This window comes from Dunckerocampus dactyliophorus, chromosome 19 (genome assembly GCF_027744805.1).
Source record: "Dunckerocampus dactyliophorus isolate RoL2022-P2 chromosome 19, RoL_Ddac_1.1, whole genome shotgun sequence".
Taxonomy (NCBI): Eukaryota; Metazoa; Chordata; class Actinopteri; order Syngnathiformes; family Syngnathidae; genus Dunckerocampus; species Dunckerocampus dactyliophorus.
Genome location: NC_072837.1, coordinates 3678430 through 3703537, shown reverse-complemented (window position 1 = coordinate 3703537; position 25108 = coordinate 3678430). Strand labels below are relative to the sequence as shown.

Genomic DNA, 25108 nt, shown 5'->3' with positions numbered 1-25108 from the left:
TCTACTCTACAGCGGACTCCAGCTGAGGAGATCACTTTTGAAACGCTGAAAAACGCCATTGGTATGTCCGCCTTGTCTCAACATTGGGGCTTTTGGCAAGGGGGTACTGTTCATTTTTAATGCTCCGTGATCGTCACAGACAGGTTTGCTGTTCATTACAGTGTTGCAATACTGTATTTGTTTTTATTTATCAGGCAGAGAATGCTGTACATCGTTTGTCTAAAGGTTATGCACAATTGGCCGACCAATATTATTGTCATAAAAATGAGATATCTGTTCATATCAGTATCTTTTTTTCTGCCAATAATGATATCATGGCGCGAGTGGTAATGTGCTCCACACAGCAACAAGCTTAGCTTGCTAGCTCAGTATGTCCGAGGTCTGGAATTATTTCCAAGTTTTGCCTTCGGATTGTAAATATGCAATTTGCAATGATTATAAAGCACTGGGAGCGGGGGGAGTAAGACATCTTAAATACTTCTAATCTAATATTGCACCTCAAGAATAATCAGTCGGACTCTCAAACAGCAAAATAACAAGATGTGTTGAATGAGACCAGTTTCTAATTTCACTGATTGTGTTAGTCCAGAGTTTCATACTTTGCACTTTACTTTGTTCTTATGCTGATGTTTGTGCAACATAGAAATGTGCGGCGTCAATTTCAGATTCACTGATTTACAATGTGATGATTGACAAAAATAAAGAAAACACCTTCAGGCGGCCCTTCTGAAAAGGGAAATGTCTATCTCTTGTTTCCATTGACAGCTATAGTCCTGGCTCCCCTTAGAGCAGGAAGGGACGTCTCCTTTACCTTTCATCTCTCTTCTGACCCGATTCTCATGGCAATGCATCCTGTTCTGGTCCTCGTCCATAGGATTCTGGAATTTTCTCGTTAAAACGCTTCCTGACTCCCCAAATTGTATCTTAGGATGATTACGGTAACTTTATGGTCCTTGTGCCTGGCTCTGTGAGATCCCCAACTTATATGGCCTTTGGGTTAACTATTTCACAAGCAGGTAATAAAGCGCCCCAGTTTACGACTATACTATTATATCCTATGTGACTGATAACATAGTTAGCATGCAAGACATTGATTTTATTACCGATGTGTCCGCCTGAGAGCTTTTGCTTGGCAAAGGAATGTGTTTTGGAGGAGTAGTGTGAACATTTGCCATGAGCCGACCTTTGTTGTTCGTGTGCAGAAGATGGCTGTTTTCCCCAAAATTCTAACTCTAACAGAAGAAATACAAGTATAGTCGTCCCTCGCAATATTACGGTTTGATTATCGCTCCCTCGCTATATTGCATTTTTTCAGAACCTAATTAATAAATGGTCGCTGTTTTGTGGTAGACTATGGACTATTCTGGTCACTAGGCAGCAGTAACGACACAAAACATTGAGACAGTACCTTACATTGCATTACCTTAACACTGCATCAAGTCATGAAGTCAGCCATGGCATGTCCGACGTGATAAAGTGAAAAAAAGTTCTCATCCCAGTCCTTGTGGAAGTGGTAAGTTTTTTGGCTTCTCAAGCTTAGAAGAAATAAATTTGAAACAAACTGGTTAGCTCGCTAGCAACGATGAATAAGAGAAGTGTAAAGGTGCCTATAGGGGTGTTATTTAATGTCTTCAGGGCTCTAGTAATGTTAAATATTTAGAAAGTCATAAACAGGTTTTCTGTGTTCTAACTATGAAAATATTCCATTGACATTGAATCCTATATCATATCAATTCATTTATCGTGTAACCAGTTAACCGCTATAAAACGAGGGAGGACTGTAAATGTAACGTTATTGGTATATCGGTAAAAACGAAATATCCAGCATCTCTACTTTTTAGCGACGTTAGGACAGTAATGTGTCTCAAGCACCAAATTTGAGAAAAATCGTATCCTCAGAAGAGGCACTTAAACGGTTGCTTTTGAAGTTCCAGATTTTCATGACATCATGAAGGAAAGAGCTCTTTTCTCATGTACACGATACCGCCTCTGACCTGCCCCTGGCTAGATAATCCTGCCTTGTGTGTACACCCACCACTTCACGGAAGACAGCTTGCCAAAAAAATATTTAAAAAAAAGGCTTTGCTACAGATCTTAAAATGCGTCAGTTAACTTTGATCATGTTGTTTTTCTTCAGTGACTAGGCTAACCTAGCTTAATGTTAATGTGAGTGTAATGTTAGCACCAGCTCACATAGCTAGAAAAATAGCATGATATGGGACCTTTAAACTAGCTTATTAAAATTTAGAGACATCCATAGACATGCTGGGCCTGTGCTGGCATGTGTTTCATGATATTTGTTCATGTTCATGATAAACACCTGCTAACACACAATCATGGCTTCTCTGAGCTTATCTTGTTCTTGGGTCCCTCTAGTGGACAGTGTGGGCATGGAGGAGCAGGAGCGAGAGCGGAGGAGGCAAGTGGTGGAAAAGTTCCAGAAAGCTCCCTTCGAGGAGATAGCTGCCCACTGTGGTGCTCGGGTACAGCAAAGATACTTTTCTACTCTCCTCATCTTCCCAGGTTTGGCTTTTGTCTTACAGTGTTTTGTCGTTCTTGTCCTGCTTAGGCCACGCTGCTGCAGAGCAAACTGAACCAGATCTTTGAGATTACAATCAGGTGAGTGGCCCTTTCAGCATTGTTTGCGTCAGTAAATCCAAGAGGATGCTGACAATCATGAACCCCTCTCTTTCACTCTCTTCCAGACCCCCTCCCAGCCCATCTGGAACCATTTCATCCGGTTACGGCCAAAGCCAGACTCGATCCGTGCCCATCTATGAGATGAAGTTTCCCGACCTTTGTGTGTATTAGCCAGTGAGGTTGCTGAACTGTTTATCCTCATCGGGGAGGGAAATGCAACCGGGGCTGATTGGGGGAGGGGCAACCACAGCTGCTGTAAGCCAAAACTCTTAAGATCAAGCCACATTTTTGTTGACCAGGGAGTGTGATTGCACTTAAAGCGAATGAGCTCTTCATTCGGAATGTTTCTCGGACAATCTTTTTCCGTCTGCACTGATTTTTGTTCCGCCTTTTTTTTTTTTTTGCCAAAAGTGCTTTCCTCCCCCAATTATTATTGTACTAGTCTGATAAAAACTCCCCAAACTAAACAGTAGGTGTTCTGTGGTGTTTATATCCATGTTGTTGTCCCTCCCGTATAAATGTGTATATACAGAGGATATATATGTATGTATAAATCTTTAAGCTTGTGTACAGTCGAGAGGTGTGTGCAGATTGTATATTTAAAAACTGGCCATTAATGTGCTGAAAAGCCCTTAAGCTATACAATTTCTTCTCTATTGAATAACCAGCAATGAATTCAACTACAGAAAGCCCAGACGGCCGCCCTCATTAAATCTCAAATCCACATTAATTAATAATCAAGTTTAGAGACAAGTCTTGCTTTTGATTTGTGTTGTTGCCATAGCATCCTGAGGGTTGAGTGTGCCATACTGGCGCGCAGGCCCGCCCCCGAGCGAGCACTAGTCTCGCTCAGCATCTATAAGCCATCTTGAGTGTGTACAAAAACACACTTGCACATTCACACAAGTAAAAAAAAAAAAAAACTGCAATAAATTAACACTTGTCCGGCTGTCAGTAGCGGTTGATGTATGTGTTTGGATTATGTGTGTGTGTGTGTGTGTGTGTGTGTGTTTGTCCAGTCACAAGCTCTTTGTTGTGGTGCTGTGATGCTCCAACGTTTTATTTTCCTCCGCTTCTGTGAATTAATTGCGTTTCGAATAACATTCTGGTGCCCTAGATGGTTTGTCTCTACGACTGTCATGTCATTTGTTTTTTAATCTGTGTTAACTTCATGCTGGTGTCCTCACATGTTAGTGTAGCTTATCTGTGCACGAATGAATCCCTTGACTCCTTGAAGTATTTATCTTCTTGTGTTTTAACCGTCATGCGTTTGTCTCTTTGTTGTCATGACCTTTTGTTTTATGACTGTGTCATCGGGGTGTTTTTTATTTTTGGAGTACAATCCTATAAGCTCCTGAAATATGTGAATCTTCTAGTATCACAAGAAGTGGCAGTGATTCCATCTTGTTTTTTTGTCTGGTTCTACTCGTAGGTCAAAGATGCTCATTCTGTGAACCCTGCACTTTAAAACAAAACTGGATGATCTAGTGACAAAGGCAGCTTTTTTTGGATTTTGGATGAAAGAAAAAAAAAAGCCTTATCGGTGTCCTACCTGCATGCATCATGATGTTATACCTTGTTGTACAATAAAGTTTCCCGTAAGTTTCCATTTTCTCATCATCTTCTTTGTCAGTCAAACCTACGGTGGACGACGGGAGCATATGCAAAGCAACATCCGAACGATCCAAACCCAGAAGTGATCCAAGAACAAAAAAAGTACATGCGATGGGAAAATGGTGCAAATGGAGAAAACACAGAAACAAGATTGCATGAAATTAATGGTGCACGTTCATGGAACAAACTGGGAGTCCGCCAGGCTACCATGAAGGAATACCAGTCTGTAAAGAAAGTTGGAAGAATGAAAAAGTACATTTTTGTTTGTCTTTGTTAAACTCTTGGCCGTACAAATCGTCTGTTCTGTAATGCTGACAAATATTACCTCTTAAGTCCTTAAAAACAGATACAGTGGAAACTCGGTTTTTGACTAAGTATTGCCATAAATATGTCGGTTATAGTATGGCCAAAGAACGCATCTCACAAAGTTGTCCAAACAGCATCCATGCATTGGTGACTCTGTGTGTGTGAAGAATAGATTGTGGTTTTTAAGAGCTGGGACACAGATTCCAGCCAGTAAATTAATCATGTTTATTATGTGTGTGTGTGTGTGTGTGTGTGTGTGGTTTATTTGTTCTTAGAATGCACACTGAACGATGAACAAATCTGTTGCCTGTCGCCTTTCTTTCTCCCAATAAGTAATGTGCACAGTGCGCTGATGAGGCGTTCAAGCGCATTGTGTATTTTTGAGAAACGAGTGCCAGAACTTTGATAAAGAAGGTGAGAAACACAATTGAATTAAAAAAGTAACAATGTAGTGTTTGTTACAATAGGATTGTAAGGGTTCAAAGTTAACACAGGTTGCAGGGGGAACGATTTAACGGAGACGCATAACAGATAGTGAGCCGTGTTAGTGGTGATTGTACCTGCTGCTGGAGTGTACAATTAAGGTAAATTGAGCAAGTATATAGCTGTAATTTTAATTCCGTCCACTTTTTAAAATTAGGTTTGTAACGGACTAGAATGAAACAGCGCCCGTGCGGCTCGTCCGTCCCTTCCTCTCCCTGTACTCTCTCATCCGTGTTTGCTAGTCTTCAATAAAGGTAAGTCATGTCAGTCATGTCCTAGTGGCCACCTTCATAGCTGGGGGACAATTTTGCCAAAGCGGCTCTGTGGTGCAGAACATTAGTTCAGCCTAACCGCCGTTTCCGCTTGGACACATTTCACTGCAGCACACAACTTTCCGTGTGCAAGAGCTATCAATAAAACCACGTCTTGCATGAACTGCAAGCTAGGTAAGTTTTCCATGATTACTTTGGTCGGTTCCGGTCAAGTTTCTTTCACTACGTTCACGTTGACATAAATTCTGAATTGTGATTCGGCACATAAATCTGTTAATATTGGAAGCTCTCTGTAGCAGCATGAGTGGGCATGTAAACCAAAGAGTCTAGAGTTAAAACACGAGTGCTAACGGCATCCACTTCCGTATTATGCTCCGCGCGGGTTTGCCCGCCATGGTGGGGAGCAGAATTCAGACACTGTATTGAAAACATGTCCTCGGCACAACTATTAATTCCTTTAATGGACGGTTCAAAAGCAGTGGCGGAGTTTCGGGTATTGAATTAAGGTATCAACTTATTGCCACCCCTATGTGAGTAATGGTCTTACCTTTGCCGCCCTAATAAAACATTTGTGGTACCGCCACTGGTTTATAGCGACAGCATTAAATGGATTCCAGAGATATAGGATTCACTGTTAATAAATTGAATATCTTCGCAGTTGGCATAGAAAACCTGTTTATGACTTTATAAATACATTTTTAAAAACATTATTAGAGCCCTGTAGACAGAAATAACATGCCTTCAGTCACCTTTACACTCCTATTGTTCATTGTTTACAACACATTGCAACTCTTATGCTGCTGGGATTTGAGACGGCCGCTAGCTAGCAAGCTAACCAGTTAGCCTCAAATGTATTTCATCTAAACTTAAGAAGCCCGAAACTTACTACTTCCACGAAGCTAACCAATTAGCCTCAAATGTATTTCTTCAAAACTTAAGAAGCCAAAAACTTACCACTTCCATGCGGGATGGAAGGAGAACTTCTTTTCACTCCATCATGTCGGACATGCCATGCCTGACTTCATGACTTTATGCAGTGTTAAGGTAATGTAATGTAATGTAAGGTAATGTGTCAATGTGGCCTAGTGACCAGAATACTACACATCACTTGTATTTCAACATGTTTTGACTAATAATAGACCATAGTCTACCACGAAACAGCAATCATTTATTATTTAATTTATTTCTGGAAAACTGAGATATAGCAAGGCAGCAATAGTCGAACAGCGATATTGTGACAGATTACTTGTGTTTCTGCGTGCAAAACTAATATTATTCTCTATAAAATGTGTTTTGTGTGAATATTTTTGGGTGTCTGGAATGGATTAATTGGATTTACATAATTTCTTATGGGAAAAATCAATTAGGTAAGTTTTTATATGTTTTGGTTTTCACTTATAGGTTGCACTGTATTCCTCAGGTCTGGCGCCTCTGGTAGGCTGGCTAACTTCTGTATTGTTCGTGTGATTGCAGCATTTTCCCGTTGCATCTGTTTTATGATGTTTGTGTGATTTTGACTTTGGATCATTTCCGTGTGGATTTTTGCCCTTGTCAGCCTGCATACACAAACCAGCAATGCGATTTGTTTGCCGCAAAAAAACAAACTTTTTAATATTAGTAATTTACAAAATTCAGCCATGAAAGAACCTTTTCGCTCATTAATAACATATACAACATGGAAATACAATAGAAGCATATAGTCAAGGCCGGGAGGGTTACAGCAATCAACCCCTCCTTAACATGCTGATGACAAAGTTAGTTATTGGTAATAACATGCAGTGGTTATTAAACCTCCCCTTGCCACTCCCACCCTCACCCTACTATCCTCTGCACATCTTTGAAAATAATGTCCCTGAAGATGTTGGCCAGCACTCCCTGAGGTTTCTCCTCATTGCCGTTAATGTTGGTAGCAGCAGACGGACTCCCTCTTTGAAGTGGTAGCACTGTTTCTGTTTGCAGGGCTTGGATCTGATTCCGGTTGAAAATGTCGTCTTTACTGTTCAGATGCCTGCGCGCCTGAGGGAGGAAAACAGCCTCCGAAGACAATGAGGGCTCCTTCACGGGGAAGGCAAAGATCTTAACCGGTCTGCGTTTGCGGCCGGAGGGTTTGCCCCATCGGAAATGCTCCATTGCGTAGGGGCTCCTCTTGGAGCCTTGGGGTCCCAGCTTTAGTCCAGGCGTCATGTTCCCGGGCGGTTTCCCCCAGCGAAAGTGCTCCATTGAGTAAGCGCTTCGTCTGTTGCTTTGAATGCCCGGCCTGCTTACCTGCGTCATGTTCCGGGAGGGTTTACTCCAACGGAAGTGTTCGATCAAATAAGAGCGCCGCCTGTCGCTGTTGGCCTTAGACTCGGGCGTCTTGTCTTTGGTTGTGTCCCGGGACAGGCCGGGTAAGAGCTCGTTGTCTTTGCTGATGTTAAGGGCTAAAGTGCTGAGATCGGGACGCTCTGTCTGGCTGGCGGATCTGCAGATCTCAATGCAATCCTGCATGGACGTATTGACAGGGACATCAGAGGGAGATGATTTCACAAAGCATTTTTATTATTGGGGCTGGAGGTTAGAATATTTCCAAACTCACCAGGGTGCATCTTTACAAGGGGCTTTATTATACTGGAAGATTTGCCAAAAAAATGACAGAGAAGGCACTCACCAGTATTCTCTCGTTGTTGCTGAGGTTTTTGCAGATGGAGCACTCTGACCCAAACACTGGGATGGAAATACACGCCATCAGTGCCACTGACAACCAACATGGGAGCACCATGGTCAGCCTAGTACACAGCTGCTCAGCTGAAAAGGAAAGCAAAACGTACCACTTAAGAAAAAGATGTCCATCAGGTCTTTTTTTTCTTTACCGGTTGGCTGGGAGATGAGCTTTTATTGCCTTCTGGTGTTCAGTGTCCATAGCAAACACAGCATCCCATGGGATGAATGTTGTTTCTTCTATATGAAGTGTGTGGCCCCTTAAGAAGCCCCCACCGGTTCATGTTACAATTTTTGGGTGAGCAACATTACAAAAACATAAAATATATTTTTAAAAAAGCAGAAATAGTTGTGTACTAATATGGTTATAAGAAAATATTTAGAAAATTATCAGCTATAGACGTGCCATCTATAGTTGCACTTAAAATGAACCTGCATTGTAAATTACATTTATTTGTAAAATGACTTTCAATTGGTGGCCAATTTCAATAAATGTACCGTAATATTAGTTGTGAATTTTTATTTTTTTGTATTAAATTTTATTATTCGTTATTTTGGATATTATTTTTCATTGTTTATTTTGTATTTTTATTATTACTTTTAGATGGAAGAAAATACTCAGAGTACTAATACAATAATAATAAGTAATACAAACTAGTTGAGAATGAATCAACAGTGGCTCTGGTGGTTCCAGTCAAGTAGTGCAAATTTCTATATTTTCATAATGACGCAGTTATTCTAAATAAATTGTATATTAAATTGGTGCTTATTCCAAACTTACCCCGTCATTACATGGAGGGAACATGTGACATCTAACTTAAAGGGATAGCTGGGATTTTTTGACATGAAGTTGTATGGCATCCCCATCAGCGGTGTACTACACTAACAGTGAACACCCCCCCCACCCCCCACCCCGTTGTTCCGCTTATATGCTGGGGCCCTTAAGTAAAGAGTTTGGCTTCTCAAAACAATATGCGTTTAAAAGAGTAATACATTTGCGTCACAAGATCACTGTTGCTGCAGTACACTGCTGATGGGGATGTCATACAACTTCATGTCAAAAAATCCAAACTATCCCTTTAATAGGCTTCCTAGTCAACGAGGCATGTTGTCAAAACAACAGCTGGGTGAAAATAAAAACCATCGACATGCAACAACTGTTCCCTTGTCCACCATCATGTCGGCACATTCCTCTCCCATTCCCTCAACCTAACAGGTTAACAGAATAGAAAACAGTTTTTCCGCATCATGAGCGGAGGGGGTTGGATCCACATGTCAGATTTTACTGCAGTCAATGTTGACACGCATGTTCCAAGTGACCTAGTGGGCAAAAACCAGAGTGCTACAATGCAATTTCAAGTGGAGACAATTTACTTGGACACGAACCACATCTCAAGCGTGCAATTTGCTAGTCTTTGAAGCCTCACTTGTGCGTTGATTCATCCACCGACACATTAGCTGCTCTCATGCATAATGCAAGAATTTACTCTGCTTTAATTGGTGGAGCAAGAAAAAGCAGTTTTTCTTACCCCAGCGCCATTGAAGTTGTAACAAATTGTTACATTTTTGTGGTGAATAGTAGTGCTTTTTGTTCCCATTTTTATGACGACCCCACTCTTGCCAGAGAAACAGTAAAGCCAAAATAAAGAAGACTTCCTCTCAAGGCAGTGCTTGTTAAATTTTCCGCAGACTCTTGTTATGTTTAATGTTTTACCTTCGCTAACTTCCCTTCGCACTTGTGTGACAGCCATCATCAAATCAACCAAAATTTGTAAGTTTTTTTCATATGCGGTGTATGACAATTGTTTTATAATTAGAACAAAAAAGCTGTAATATTATGAGAGACGTCTGGCAGGTCGTATTTGTCCAGAGGTGGGAGAAAGTCAGCATTTTTCAAGTTTCACGTGAGTCTCAGGTCTTTTAATCTCAAGTCTCGAGTCAAGCCTCAAGTAGAGAGGTGCAAATCTAAGTCAAGACAAGTCGACTCAAGTCCAAATTCATAAGCTTGAAAATTTGGACTCCTAAGTCCTAAATCGAGTTCAAAGTCAGAAGCACTTTTTAGTGTTTACCAAATAAAATGCCATTTTAACAGTCTATTAATTGTCACAAATATAATGAATGCATTTTGTATTCTTTTATATCTTAAATAAAATAAAACCAGTTTGGATGAGACAGGAAAATTTTCATGTAATCCACACATTCGTTGTTTGTTCGTAAACCTGATTGGACGGTAATAGATGCGTTCAATGACGCATATTCAAAGGGAAAATATGTTGTCTCGCTGGAAATGACATTATAACGATCACGTTACTGGAATTCTTCCAACAGGGACACATTTTATTCAACACATTTACTGAAAATCATCAAGTCATCAGACTAAAGTCCGTCGATCCCGAGTCAATGGTGTCAACGTCCAAGTTGAATTGCGAGTCTTTGATGATATTGTCAAGTTGTGTCTACTGTCATCAACATTGTGACTCGAGTTCACACCTCTGTTGATTTAAAAAAAGAAAAAAAAAAGTCCTAATGTTACCAAAAACAGTGTAAATGTTAGAAGAATTGACTCGTAATGTAAAAAAATTAAATAAAAAAGTTGTGTTATGTTTTTTTTTGTACATTTCAGAGGGGTCAGCTTCTTTTTACACTTGTGTGACAGTTAATAGCGTTGGAAAAAATGACAGTTCTGAAGCACATTTGCAACATTAATCACTTTCGGCGTTAAATTTGACAAAAAACATTTTAAAAAAAAGAGCTGATTTGCAGTCCAAGTATTTTTCATCAACTGATTGTCGAAATGCTGCATGAGTTATATGACAATAAAGTTGCAAATTAGGACAAAAAAAGCGCTAATGATAAAAAGTTGTAATTTTTTTTTAGACTGAAATGACAAGAATGAAGTTGTTATGCGACGTTGTAGTTATGTTATGTTATGCTATGCAAATAAAGTAAAACAACATTGTGATGTCACAAGAATGTACGTCCTTCACTACAAGTCTTTTATTTCACTCTTGCCTGACAGCTGAGAGGCGCATTTGCAACACAAGTAAATTGAGCAATAAGCCGTCATTATTACATTTGATTATTAGAGACTGTCATTATTACATTTGATCAATAGAGACTGGATGTGTAGTTAAGACGATATGCACAAATATGCGCACTAACAGTTGTAATGTTGCACACGTTGTAATGTTACAAGAATGAAGTCGTCACGGGAATAGACTTGTAAAATTATGACCAAATAAGCTCTCATAGTACAATATCTTTTTTAAAATTCCTATTAAAAATGGTAACGTCACCACAAAATAATGTAACGACAATAAAGTTGTAATATACACATACATACATACACGATGGGAAAAATAACTAATTCAAACAGTGATTCAGCCTTCGAGATTAAACTGTAGTTCAATTTAATAATACAGTGTCCTTTGAAATCCTATTGACTCCCACAGATTCTAAACAAAATTATGAGTTATTTTGAGTTTTTACATGCTAAATAGGTGTCCTTTTAGAAGTAAGTACTACAAAAGGTTGTTTTTATAGACATTTATGTAAGAAAAGACTCTAGCAATACATGCATATCCAGTGATTTCAAAATGTAGTTGCTTTAGATTATGCTAGAATAATGCAAAAGATTCATTTTCTCATAAGATCGGGGTTATAAAAACAAAACAAATTGTTGATTAATATCTATTAACGCAACTTCTTACAGCCTTTTGCTGCTTTCTTGTGTCATTACCAGCTAAATCAGCATGTTTTCTGCTCATTTTTTCAATAATTCCATGCTCCCATGCACCCGTGTCATCTACGTTTACCAAACTGCTCCATGCCTCCTCTACGGACCCCTTGTCTTGTTTTTTTTGGCGGGGGTTTTTGGTCGAAGTCCGATGTGTGAGGCACATTTGCAGCAATAACAGAAACAGATGGCAAATTTGGCTGTAGATGTCCCAAAAAATGACATGTGATGCATGCAACACTGTCAAGCAGCAGCCAGGCATCATGCATACATTCTCGTTCTTGGTAATCATGCACAAACAAGTTCCTTTACCTTCTATTCAAACCTTTTCTGCAGTTCCTACTTGTTTTCCTCCCTTTCTGCTTAGATTGTGTGGTGCCTGCTCTGCCTCTCAAGCGCTGTACAGGAGAAGCGCTCACAGAAGGTCTGCTGCCAAGTCTTCTGGGAAAAAAGCTCTTTTTATAGACTCTTGAAGCTTTGGAGTCTCAAGGCCTCGGGGTGTGATGGAAGTAAGGGATCTCCTACTTGCTGTGGGCGGGGAAGAATGTATCACTGACTCTGTGTGGTATGTGTTTGTGTGTGCGTGTGCTAGAAGTCCATCCCACGTCCTTTTTTTTTTTTTTTTTTTTTAAATCAATAGGGCCCACGTCTCCTAACAGGTGAAGCACCCTGGAGGATTAGACTTTAGCTTTTGCCAGTCTTTTTAAAGCTTTTTTGAAAGCATCAACTGTGATGCTGCAACCCCAAGGGTACGTTCACACTTGTCGTGTTGGGTTTGGTTAAAAGTGAACAACGCCAGTGCGTTTGCTCTCTGCTGTGTGACTGCGGTCATCCGAACCCTGGTGTGCACCAAACAAGCGGGTGGAGACCCGGCTCTCAAGCAAGTGAACTCTGGTGCAGTTCGCTTCACTTGAGCTCGGATGTGAATGCTACACAGACCAAAGACATGGAGCAGGGTTACAATGGCAAATCTGGAAGAGAAAATACAATGGAAGTGCTGCCTCTCTGCTCTGTGTGCGCTTTCAAAGCATATTTTAGAACAGGGGTGTCCAAACAGGGGTGACCGCAGCTTAATATTTTACATTTTGTACACCAACCCTTGTAGATATGCTGAGAAGTTGTATATATTTCAAGAAAAAACAGCCTGCATCTCAGCTTTGTGATATAGGTGAAAAAGTCTATTATTAGTATGAACATTTTGCTTGTTTTTCCATTTTTACTGTTGTTTTTTTCAAAATATTTCAACATTTACATTTTCTTCTAATGTTCTGACTTTATTCCCATAATATTTTGACTTTATTCTGGTAATATTAGAAGTTTTTCACAACCTAATTTTCCCAGAATTGCAAGTTTATTGTTTTTGTTTGCTTCAATAATATGAGGACTTTAGAAAATAACATACTTTTTCTTTAAAAGTTACATTTTAGTTTGTTTGTCATTCAATTTTATTATTAATTTAGTTTTTTCCCCCCTCATAATTTTACAACTTTATTCTCGTAAAATTACGACCTTTTTTGGTAATATTGTGACTTGATTCAACAACTTTATTTTTGTGAATTTTGTGTTTTTTTTCCATTTTTGCTGTGTTTTTCTTTTCTTTTGCTTTTCTTGATGAATTGTATTTTTAAAATGTGCCACGGACCAATAAAAAAACAGCTGCTAGCCGCAAATGGCCCCCGGCTGCACTTTGGACGACCCTGTTTTTTTATTCAATCTAAGCTGGGAAAAATAGAATATAAAATAACCTTTGTATTCCAATCCAACAGACAGCATTGACCGAAATTACTAATGTCATAAAAACTGCCCAATTAAAAAGGACCATTTGCAGCGTTATGCGGCTGCCTAGAGGGCGAAAACTTTTTAACATGCTTCATGCATTGTAACCCAGCTTCGTGCACGTAAGCCACACTCCATGTAATGCACGCACATTAATCCTGGTAATGATAGTGATTTGGCAAAGTTTACCTGCTAACGCCCCATGGAAAAAAAAAATCACTTTTGCGCCCCCCTTAATTTTTTAACAATATTTGTTCTAACTTTTACCCCCCATACGGCGTCATTTGCCCCCAATTTACATGCCTGACAATTTTTATGCAGTTTTTGTGAAAAATATAGACATTTTTGTTCAGTCTGTCCTTTAAAACCACTATTGGTAACATTTGCTAGTGTTCTTATATACACTGGTTGAAAAGGTGCAATCTTGAACCAGTTGCAAAGAGTCCTTACTAGCGTATGTTCTGTACTGCAGAGTTTCCAAACATTTATTGGGCCAAGGCGAGCATTTTAGAAAAATCTCATGTCACACAATCAAACTAAAATGTATGAATGGTGGATACACAGGTTCATTATGTACCCGCTGCCATCTAGTGGAAGAGCATTGCATTGTTCTGCCACTGTCATTCGCTACATGTTGCTTGCATAGATAGATGAACATAGATACGTTATTTGGCGTAAATCTTTTTCATGTCCCGTGGGACACCGGATAAAATCTCTCGGAACACTAATGTGCCGCATCACGGTGGTTGGGAATCACCGCTTAGTGTGAAAGCTCTGCAAACCGCACACTCTGTCACGCTCTGCGTTGACACTGGTTGGTATTTTGGGTCATTTTATAGTTTGGTTATTTGTATTGCTTTTCCCTTGTTTTAATCACTCCTTTTGTGTTTACTGTTCAGATCCCGGGGTTCTTGAGTTGGGCGGAGCGACAGGACGTGCGCAGCTGTCGCTCATTGACATCACCCTTTTCATACTCACCTGTGGCGACTGGATGGCACATGCAACCTAACCACTTGGTAATCCTTCCTCTCAGTCCCCTAAAGGTCATTTTCTTCCTGGCACATGTCAGGTGTGTAAATTGATTGGATGTTTTTGTTGTTTTTAATCTTGGGTGCTCATCCCCAAGTGGAAACTTCATCAGCACCGAAGGACCTGACTCATTCTTTGGACGCTATGACGACTGCAGCCTGCAGAAGGTGTAATCGCACACACACACACACACACACACACACACACACACACACACACACACACACACACACACACTTTGAAGAGGGTGGGTTTTTGAAAGGTTCAGTCAGTGTACATTATTCTTGTGTGACGCCTGAATGGAATATGTAATTCTTTTATATGACGCAACCCCCGTAATTTCCTTCAATAATCCTTTTTGCAGCATAACAAGATACTGTAGGCCTCTTTCTAAGTAGCCCAATACTAATAATGATTCTGACAGTGTTTCCCATACATTTGTTTATTGGGCCGCCACTGACTCATAAACACATCATAATGGGACTGTCTGTGAATGGAGCTTGTCGGGTCAGCTCCATACAGGAGATGGCATTGTAACTCTGCTTTTCAACATACCTCAACGCACCTGGTCTGCCAAAGATTGAGACGACGCTACAGGAGGGATCCGTGTTGCCAATTTAGCGACTAATATTCAGACTAGCGACAAACTTCGCAACTTTTTCTGGTCTTATGGGACACTTTTGGAGACTTAACAAGAAAGCACATAGCATTCTTTTCAACAAGCAGTGGGCGCTACAAGGACAATGTCATGAAGATCTGATAATGAAGTTGTTAAGGGGAAGAAAAAAAAGAGTCAAAAGCTAATGTTGCGAGTCTAAAGTTTAATAATATGAGATTATTTGGGATTTTACTGGAGTAAAGTTGCACTGTATTTGTTCGACAAAAAGTCATTATATTAAGAATTACACTAAAAAAGACGTAATGTTAGAAGAATAAAGTCATAATATTACGAAACCTTTAAAGCTGTTGAAGAAACTAAAGCCTTAACTACATTTTTTTGCAATAAAAAAAGTCAAATGTTACGAGAACCAAGTCCTAATGTTATGAAAAGGGAGTCTTAATATCATAAGAATAAAATTGTAGTTTTAAAGAATAATGTTGTGTATAAAGTTTGAATATTATGGGACAAAAATCTAAATTTTATGAGAATAAAGTTGTAATGTTACACGAAAAAAGACTGAGAATAAAGTTTTCAAATGATGAGAAAAAAGACTGAGAAACTAACGAGGCTTGGGCGTGACCCCTAATAGCGCTAAGCCACGAGGGAGCGAGATGAAGTGTAAACTGAACTGAGGAGCGAACATACAGTAAAAGATGACAGACCTGTGTATAGAATACCAGGTAATATCAGGAAATGGGAAGGAATAAACAATCTGGTCGTATACAGAGCTGTCAAGAATTAACGCACACAAACAACAAACGTGAGAAAACGCAACCAGCTGGATTAAATAGCACCATAACCGCTAATAAGAGGCAGATGTTTCCCGCTGCTACGCCGTAACTGAAGTCAAGGGGTGGAACTGAAATATATATATATATATATATATATATATATATATATTATTAGAGTGAACATTACAGTGTTTCGTCTATACGTTGTGCCTTTTTGCCCTATTTTTGCCCTTGAATTTTCTTTCTACTTTGTGCTGCAGGCCAAATATAGAACAAGTCGCGGGCTGCACTTTGGACACTCCTTTTCTAAGGCAATGGTTGTCAAATTTTTCGAGTATCACCACAAAGATACATACTCCTGATCAAAATTTTAAGACCAATTAGAAAAATTGCAAGAACTTACATTCTGAACTGTTGGATCCAAAGGAAGTTCTAAGTAGGGGTCCAAAATGCAAAAAGAAGAGTGAGACAAAAAAGGTTTTGAGTAAGCAAAACAGTTTATTGCAAACAACTATTAAACTGAAATGAGCTGTTCATCTGCTGATTAAAAGTTTAAGACCACAGCTTTTAAAAAACTAAATCTTGGCAAAAATGTAGTTATGCATTCTAAAGGAGTCCCATCAACAGGAGATATTTTACTCTTATTTAAATCAAAGTTTCAAAGTTGTTTTGTGACAATCATGTATTTTGATTAGTCTGGATTTAATATCAATTTCAGTTTAACGAGTGTTTTGGATTAAATTAAAAAAAAAAAAATCAGACTGAAGAGTTTGCAGAGCCTGGTCAAGTGACATTGAAATTGAGTAGATCACTCCAGTGGTACCTCGGTTAATGTCCGCCCGAGTTTGTTTTTCGGTTAACATGCAAAATTTTTGCCTTGGCTTGCGTTTGCATGCTTGGTAATATTACGGGAATATAATTCAAATTGTTCGGTACACGTTGTAAGCAATTGTAATGTTACTAGACAAATGTTACATGACAAAAGCCACAAAGTTACGAGAATAAATGTACAATTTTGTGCCAAAGCCAAAATTTGACCACAAAAACAGTCGACCCTGGCCACGTCATGGTTCCAATTTCACGGCTTCACTTTCAAACATACATTAATTCATATATCTGTATATTTAAGCTAATTTTCCTTTTTTGCCCAAATTAAGCATTTTCAAGCATTAAATTAACTAAAATACAAACACAATTACAAATCATTAAGAAGACATTGTCAGATTGTGAGTGTACTGTAGTCATTGGTCAGTAATGGTTCTGTGAGACTTGTGGCGGCATGGCTCAGGTGGTAGAGTGGTCGTCTCCCAACCCGAAGGTTGTGGGTTTGGTCCTCCGTGATCATGTCAAAGTGTCCTTGGGCAAGATAAAGTTGCCCCTGTTGCTGCGTCATCAGTAGGTAAATGTGCTGACAGTGTCAAAGTGCTTTGAATGCCTTGGAGGTGGGAAAGCGCTGTACAAGGGAATGACCATTTACCATTTACTTCATCTCCGGAACTACAGGCTTGTATTCCAGATTTAAATGATCTCACAACAGGCACAATAATATAATAATAATCATAATAATAACACGGGCTACTGTAACCCAAGATAAGTTAAAACTCAACTCTGAACCGCTGAAATCACTTCCTGTCCTTCACACATCCAGTCTAATAATGTTAAAAACTGTATTTAAAAGATTGTAAACATGTTTTCTATACCAAAACTGAAAATATTCCATTTATACAGAAGAATCTTACTTTGCGAAAATTCACGGATCACGGTCGGGTATGGAATTGATTAACTGCGATAAATGACAATTACTGTACTTGCAAAGCTAAATATTTTTGAGTTGATACCCTTCTGTGATGATTCTTTGGCATTTCAGCTCTGCAAATACTTAATTTTTTTTCTACTTCTGAATACAAGCAGCATACAATACAATGGCCGAGGTTAAAGGTCGGATTGACACGTTTCCAAACAGAATGGCTGCAATTTCCAACCCCTGGAAATGAATTTCCTCAGCGTTCAAAGGTCATATAATGTCTGTATTGAAGCAGTGTGCACCAAGGTTTTCTAGTGTTATTATTCAATGATCTGTCTATTGGTGCTTACACAACATGTTTAAAATGCCTGACAGAGTGATTACTCATAGACTTATAGAAAATACCACAGTGAGGCTTTGAAAATATAATGTTGTTTTTCTTGGGCGTCGTGTATGTGCTATGTTAACCTTTTTGAGGAGACGCCAATTTGTCTCATGTGCTAAATCATCCCTCCAATGGGTGACCCTCAGACTCCATCTATTTAGGATGAGGATGTTAGGTAATGATGATAGTTGTCATGGCCTTTTTTGTACACAGATGGCAGGAAGCTAGCAAGAGGCGAGGGAGTGATGCCAAATAGCGCTAAACCACGAGGGAGCTAGATGAAGTGTAAACTGAACTGAGTAGTGAACATGGCATACTAAAAAAATCAAAGGATGTGGGGGCCACTTTGATTTGATTTTAATAGATTTTGAAAAAATAATACTGTATATAAAATATATTATATATATATATATATATATATATCTCCAAAAAAGTGATAAGCTCTCTCAAACATACCCCCCCCCCCCCTTTCATAAGTGTTCAGTTGTCCATCCATTTGCCATTTGTAATATTTTTTTTCCATCATTTTCTGCATGTAAAACTATAATTATTGTCTATAAAATGTGTTTTGTGTTTTTTTGGGTGTCTGGAACGGATTAATTGGACTTACATTATTTTCTATGGGAAAACTAGGTTTGGTTAGAGTCCATTTTGGTTTGAGGGGAGACCTTGTGGCTAACGAAGACACCACTGTACGTCATCCCCGTACAGATGGATTGAGCTGTTTCTGATACTGTCATTAAAGTCATTAATATATAAGGAAAATAACAGTGGTCCACAAACAGACCTTGTGGGACCCCTTTACAGCCATTGAGATAGTTTGATAAGAAACCATCAGCCACCACAGCCTGAGTTCTACCAGATTAATAATTCTCATTCCATTAACAGGACGTGTCATCGAAGCCAATGTTGTACAGACTCTCTAGAAGTACAGCATGGTCACCTGTGCCAAAAGTTTTAGAAAGATCAATAAAAAAGCATAAAAATCAAGTTTGTTGTCTAAAGCATGTGCAATATCATTCACAACCTTCATGGTTGCTGACACAAAACCATGTCCAGGCCTCAAACCAGACAGAGATGTTTAGAACGTTTATGTTTTGATAGGTAGGAATAAAGCCGATCACTTATGAGACGTTCTAATATTTTCGCCAAGCAGGGTAATTATGAAATTGGCCGATAGTTATTCAGTTCATTTGGGGGATCACCTTTATGAAGAGGAGTTACATAAGCTGTTTTCCATAGTTTAGGAATGCACCCGGTTGATAGAGTCAGATTAAAGGAAAGGCCTCAAGGAAAAATGACGGTGTTCTGTGTATGTTGACATAAATGTAGAATTGTTGATTGGTACATTCTGGCCTATGTTGTGGAAGATATGACTTTCACATTTTCATCAAAAATGTAGACGGTGTCTTGGGAGAACTGTACTGGTAAAGATATGAGGAGGGGGTCTTCGAGAGAGCTTTCATTATTTTCCTTTGATGGATTGCCACAGCAGTCTAATACAGATGTACTGTAACATAGTAAGATGATTTAGCTTTACGCCTTTCAACAAGGCACTCATTTCGGAGATAGCAGTAATACTGCTAATCGTCACTCGGGCAAGGTTCCTATTGCGCAACATTGCAGCAATGTCAGTTGTAAAGTACTATGGGTAATTTCTGTTCTTTACTCTTAATTTCTTAAAGGGTGCATGTTTGTCAGCAACAGAGTTAAACGTTTTATCAAAATAATTTTGAGCTAAGATCTGGGATAGCAGTTATAGAACGCATATCACTCAAGGACAAATTATATATATAAAAAAAAAATCATGATCCACAGTGTCTAGATCAGGGGTCCCCAACATTTTTCCTTGTGAGAGCTACTTTTTACAAAATGAAAATGGCCAAGAGCTACTCATTTTTGTAACATTTATTTTCAGAGCTTATTTTAAACCCAAACAAAGCGAATGTGCTTGTTTTACCAGAACATTAACAAAATGCTGGTGTCCACAACTCACATTTTGTATTTCAGAATGCATTTCTTTCTACTGTTCTTTCATTATTAACTGAAAACCTGAATGAAAAGCAGGCTTGCGGGCACCTCATGTGGTCGTGAGGGGCTACCTGGTGCCCGCGGGCACCACGTTGGTGACCCCTAGTCTAGATACCATGCCAATGTGGCCCCGAGTGGTCATGGGCATCATTGGCACGACAACATGTTTTGATTCGCGATGGCGCTACCATGAAGCATGCTGAAAACAAGCGGTTCTGTGGTAGATATTGAGCAAATGTATGGCAGACAAAGAACAGTTTTACTGTTTTAGCTCTGTGATAAATTCACATCTTAGGGACTATTCAAGTCCCAGTGCAGATGATGAAATACTATGTACTGAAACTGGAACTGGTCAGTGGGAAAAAAAAAAGCCAGATTACTTTAAAAATGCTGCTGGGATTCCCTTAAGTACTGAACTCGTTGAGCTTATTGCCGCTCATGTGTATGATTGTTTTAAGGTCTATACTGTACTACTAGATGTAATTCCATGTGCATCATAAGGCCGCGAGGATAAAAAAAAACCTTATCTATTATATTATAATATATTATTATAATATATAATCAGTTTTTTTTCATCTTGCTTTCACGGTCGTTTTCCTGTACAGGAAGAGGGGGAAACCTCCCACAAGCTCAGGATGGATCGCTGGATGCCCTTCCTAACCTTCACCATGTATCCAGGCTTGGGACTGGCACTACAAAGTACACTGGTGAGAGCCACCTGTGCTGTATATGGGCATCTTCCTTTAAAATTTATGTAGAATATTTGTGACCTGGCTCATCAGGCTCCCAATCCACTGCACCATGTTTCTTGGGGAGTGGAATAAAAATGGAGTGAGACAGATCCGCTGAAAATGTTCTTATCTTATTTATAGCATCAATAAGTTTGTCAACACCATACTCCGCCAGACCACCAATCATCTCTATCACCAAACCTTGTTCCTTCTCATCATCCTTATGGAGGTACAGACATCGGATTTCAGAATTTTGTGGCCTTCAGCTGCTTCTGGACAATTTCACAATGTGAAACAGTATACTCTACCCGAGATAGGATCGTTTTCAACAAGCTTGCGTCCCTCTTTTGATTTAATGCGTTCAGAACTTGAACAGCCTGCCTTTCTGCCAGAGATTCCATCAACCCTCCTGTAAACATGTCGTTGCAAAATTGACCTTCTATTTTGCTACTCTGACCATTCAACAATCTGCTTTGCTTCTCTTTCTTCCTAATTTGGTTGTCTAACTCTGCATTCCTGTTCATGTATAGCTCGTCATTGACAATATCTCATCCGTCATCCACTTCTAATGCTGCCTTCTCTCTTTGGCGAAGTTTCTTTGGCTGTTTGCACTCTCACGCTATCCCAGTTTGTCTCATCCCGCTCATCTACGAGCCCTTCAAAACCATTTGGACAGAATATTGAAGTTGAAACTTTAGCTTGGACAGCTTTTCAAAGTCCAGCTTTTGCATGGTTCTTGCTCTCTTCAGCGGTTTGAGTTTGTATTGAATTGGATTTTTATAGTCAAATCTGATTTGTTAGATTTTGTCCATAGTCAACTAATAGCTGAATATTGTCTTTTTAAAAAAATGTTTTTTAAGAGCACCGTTAATGGCGATCCCTAAATCTCATTTGCAACTTTTTCCACCAGAAAAAGGCAAAAATACTTAAAGATGCAGAAAGCAGTCTTGCCGGTTTCAGCTGCTGTTCTATCAGTCCGAAGTGTGTGGCAGTCGACTAGCTCAATAGCACTGTCCGGTACTCCCCTGTTTAGTTAGGTCTCTGAAAATCATGACGTTGCGGTCCAAAAGTTTCTTACTGTCAGTGATGTGGAGTCGTAAATCATCCGTTTTATTCACTTAAGACAGTACATTAGTGAGGAAATTGCTCAGTAAGGAGAGTGTGCGGTATTGCGCTTAGCTTTTATTCCTTTGCGCCTTCATTGCCAATCACTTCTGATGGTTCTTTTACTTTTTCCCCGCCCTACGGCCTACAGTACCCACGCAACGATCAAGACTTTCATTCTGTTTATCTTTCTCTCGCTGCGGCCCACTCCACAATACTCGATGTGTCTTTTGCCCAAATGGGATGATCAAGAATTTCATTCTGTTTTGTCTGTCTTTCATCACCACTTGGCTGGGATGCGACGACCAAGATTTTCATTCGGTTATATCTGTCTCTCATTACCTCTTGGCTATATGCGATGATCAAGATTTTCAGTGTTATATCTGTCTCTCATCACACCTTGCATAATCAAGCCTTATGATTTCCAGGGGTTTTGTATTGCATGGAAAAATCAAAACTCAAGAAAATTTTCCAAATCAAACTTTTGCTTTTCTGTTTTTCCTCAAGCCAATTGGTGTCGGCTCATAAAAATCTGTGTCAAGCCCACAATCATTTAGGCCATGATCATTTAACCTCCAAATAACCGGTTAAAACATAAAATTCAACTCTCACCGGGAGCTGGAAATTGTTTCTGTTCGTAGATCGCAGCGGAGTCACACATCCATCCCGCAGCACATTGGGCCTTTCTTCTTTAACAGTTTTTGTCAAGGTAGAGGTAGAAACCGGTTCCAGAGCGTCCCATCCCCCCAACATCCCAATTGCCTTTTATCATATTCATTCAGAAAAGTTGAAACAAACCCTTTTGAGTCTGCTGCAAGTGCCATTATGTATTCCGGGTTAATCAAAAACCGTTGACGTGGAAACGCCATCAAACTCCTCCGAATCGAATAGTCAACTATTGTAAGACACCCCAAGTTGCTACCACAGACACCATAATCATCCTGCTGGTATGTTTTTGCACCTTTCGCTGCTCTCTTGGATGTGTTGTAGTATTGGGATGAAGTCTGTCTTGTTCCTTGAGCGATCCCCAGGGCTTTTCCAGGTATACAACCTTCTGGGATGCTCTTCAATGAAGTATTTGTGATGACCGTGTCTTTCGACTTGCACCATTGCACCCATCTGTCTCCACGGGCATTTCTTTCTCAGAGTCTCTTTACCACTGCTCACCTTGGCATTGAGACCTCCCATGATAATGGTAATTTCATTTGTCTTGCACTGGCCTCTTCCAAGATCTCATCAAAGACATCAGTCTTCTTTTCCGTGTTCTCTGCTATTGGCACGTACATTACTATGATGGAAGTCCTTCCTTCCAACAGCCATTAGGTTGTTTAACAGAACTCGGCATGGCAAAGGCTCCAGATTTTTAACCCTCTTAAGCACACTGCAGCACTGTTTTTCTGGAAATGTCACATCATACGCTCCACTGCAATTTTATGTCGTCCTGGTTTTTGTTTTTACTTTTAGTCTTTATTATGTACATTGTTTGAGAATTAAATCATAAATGGAGTAAACTAATTATAATAATAATTGTGTTTCCACTCTCCTGAGCTCTTTTGTGCAACACTCAACCCAGATCATCCGTAAACACTGGATTGTAGCAGCCTCTTATTACACTCACATCCTTTACTGAAGTCAGAGGTCTTAAACTCGCTACATATTTTGTGAAGCCCTACTTGACATCAAAGTTTTGTATAAGTGCAACCCGTGCACACTGGGTGAGCTATATTTATTTGTTGTAGTGACCTTGAGTCACACAATTTCGGTTAGAACGCAAAAATAACACATATACTGTATTTAACACATATATGGCAACCACTACTCCTGTGGGGAATAACATTCAACAACTATGTTAACCCACGGTGGCTTAGTGGTTATCATGTTGGCCATACAGTCAGGAGATCTGGAAGATCTGGGTTCGTATCTCCGTTTGGGCATCTGTGTGGAGTTTGCATGTTCTCCACATGGGTTTTCTTCAGGTATTCTGGTTTCCTCATTCCAAAAATATGTATGTTAGGTTAATTGCAGACTCTAAATTGCCCATAGTTACGTATGAATAGGTATAAATGAGATTGTGAAGGGTTGTCTATTCGCTGCATTTGAAGTCAGCTGGGACAGGCTCCAGCATACCCTAGAGAAAGTCACCTGTCAGTTGAAACGTGAATACTTGATGTGGTCCAGCCTCACCCAGACACTACCTCTATCAGTCCCCAGATAAGTTCAGTTTGAGAACCCTGACTTAAGTGCGCGCAATTATGAATGAATGAGGCTCCATCCGTTCTTTCGCCTGCAGCAAGAGCTACAACACAAACGGTGATGAAAGAAGGAAAGAAATAAATGTTCTTTTTGCTGATACTAAACAGATGTGTGCCTCCAAACAGGCAATCAAGCAGTGCACAGTAAAATCTCAATTGGCATTGCTGATGGCACCGTGAAATGTGAACATATTGTTTCATACAGGCAGTGGAACATATTAAGGAATAACGTTGTGGTATTTTGGTTCATTATGCACATCAGTTTTATACAAGAAGAAATACAAGGAAGGCAGCTGCCCGCGATTCATTTTATCCCTTATTTCCTTCCTTGATTGCTTTTTGGAATGCCGTTTACAAGTTTTTTTGTGCTTTTCGTCAGAAGATGGCATCTGTCGATCGGATTTCAGATGTATTCTCATGTGCCATCCACCAGTCATAGCCTATTTATGAGTGGGGACATTCTACTTTGACACCGTTTTGTGTGACTTCCTCCACTGCTCTCACATTAGCAGTGGTCTAAAGTGGGCCACGCTATAGTGTTGTTTACAACACACTTGTTTGCCTTTACAGCTTTTATGGATATGCACTCACTGGCCACAATGTTTATCCACACCTGCACAATCTAATGAGGCATAGTTACAAGAGCAATATAGTAATGCTTGTTTTTTGTGGGTTTTTTTTTTTTACACTGACCAGTGGGACGATAAGCATAGAAGAGGAAATGTCATATATTGTGACATAGACGATTTTGGCCTTTTAACATGATGCAAATCTCATTATCTCCAGTTACTGTTATCATTTAGTATCTAAATGACCAATGATGTTTTATTATGTATTTGTTACATAACCCAACTGACGTTAACTGATGTTCACCTCGCAGCAGGTTTTGAGGTCGGAATGTAAGATGTAAGAAAGT

General features: G+C 39.6%; 3 protein-coding genes and 1 long non-coding RNA gene across 4 annotated transcripts in view; 3 read left to right on the top strand and 1 right to left on the bottom strand.

Annotated features, from left to right (window-relative positions):
• Positions 1 to 4247, top strand: part of LOC129172065 (protein EFR3 homolog B) — a 28614-nt gene extending 24367 nt beyond the window's left edge. Inside the window, exons 20-23 of the mRNA XM_054761415.1 lie at positions 13 to 61; positions 2377 to 2483; positions 2570 to 2619; positions 2706 to 4247. Of these exons, the coding sequence (XP_054617390.1) occupies positions 13 to 61; positions 2377 to 2483; positions 2570 to 2619; positions 2706 to 2811 (312 nt within the window). The 3' untranslated portion in view covers positions 2812 to 4247. The remainder of the gene's footprint in view (positions 1 to 12; positions 62 to 2376; positions 2484 to 2569; positions 2620 to 2705) is intronic.
• A 1167-nt stretch (positions 4248 to 5414) lies between these two features.
• Positions 5415 to 16159, top strand: LOC129172145 (uncharacterized). Its single transcript, XR_008566926.1, has 3 exons — positions 5415 to 5489; positions 14424 to 14540; positions 14651 to 16159. It is a non-coding gene; the product is annotated as an uncharacterized LOC129172145 (long non-coding RNA).
• On the bottom strand, positions 6911 to 12273 carry LOC129172144 (pro-opiomelanocortin-like). Its single transcript, XM_054761591.1, has 3 exons — positions 12061 to 12273; positions 7963 to 8099; positions 6911 to 7796 (listed from the first exon to the last, which is right to left on the bottom strand). The coding sequence occupies exons 2-3, from the start codon at positions 8071 to 8073 to the stop codon at positions 7128 to 7130; spliced, it is 780 nt and encodes a 259-aa protein (XP_054617566.1). The 5' UTR covers positions 8074 to 8099; positions 12061 to 12273; the 3' UTR covers positions 6911 to 7127.
• A 2386-nt stretch (positions 16160 to 18545) lies between the features above and the next one.
• The window catches only part of LOC129172143 (tyrosine-protein phosphatase non-receptor type 14-like), a 55605-nt gene continuing 49042 nt past the window's right edge, over positions 18546 to 25108 (top strand). The window contains exon 1 of the mRNA XM_054761590.1: positions 18546 to 20812. The gene's annotated coding sequence lies outside the window, so the exon portion shown is untranslated. The remainder of the gene's footprint in view (positions 20813 to 25108) is intronic.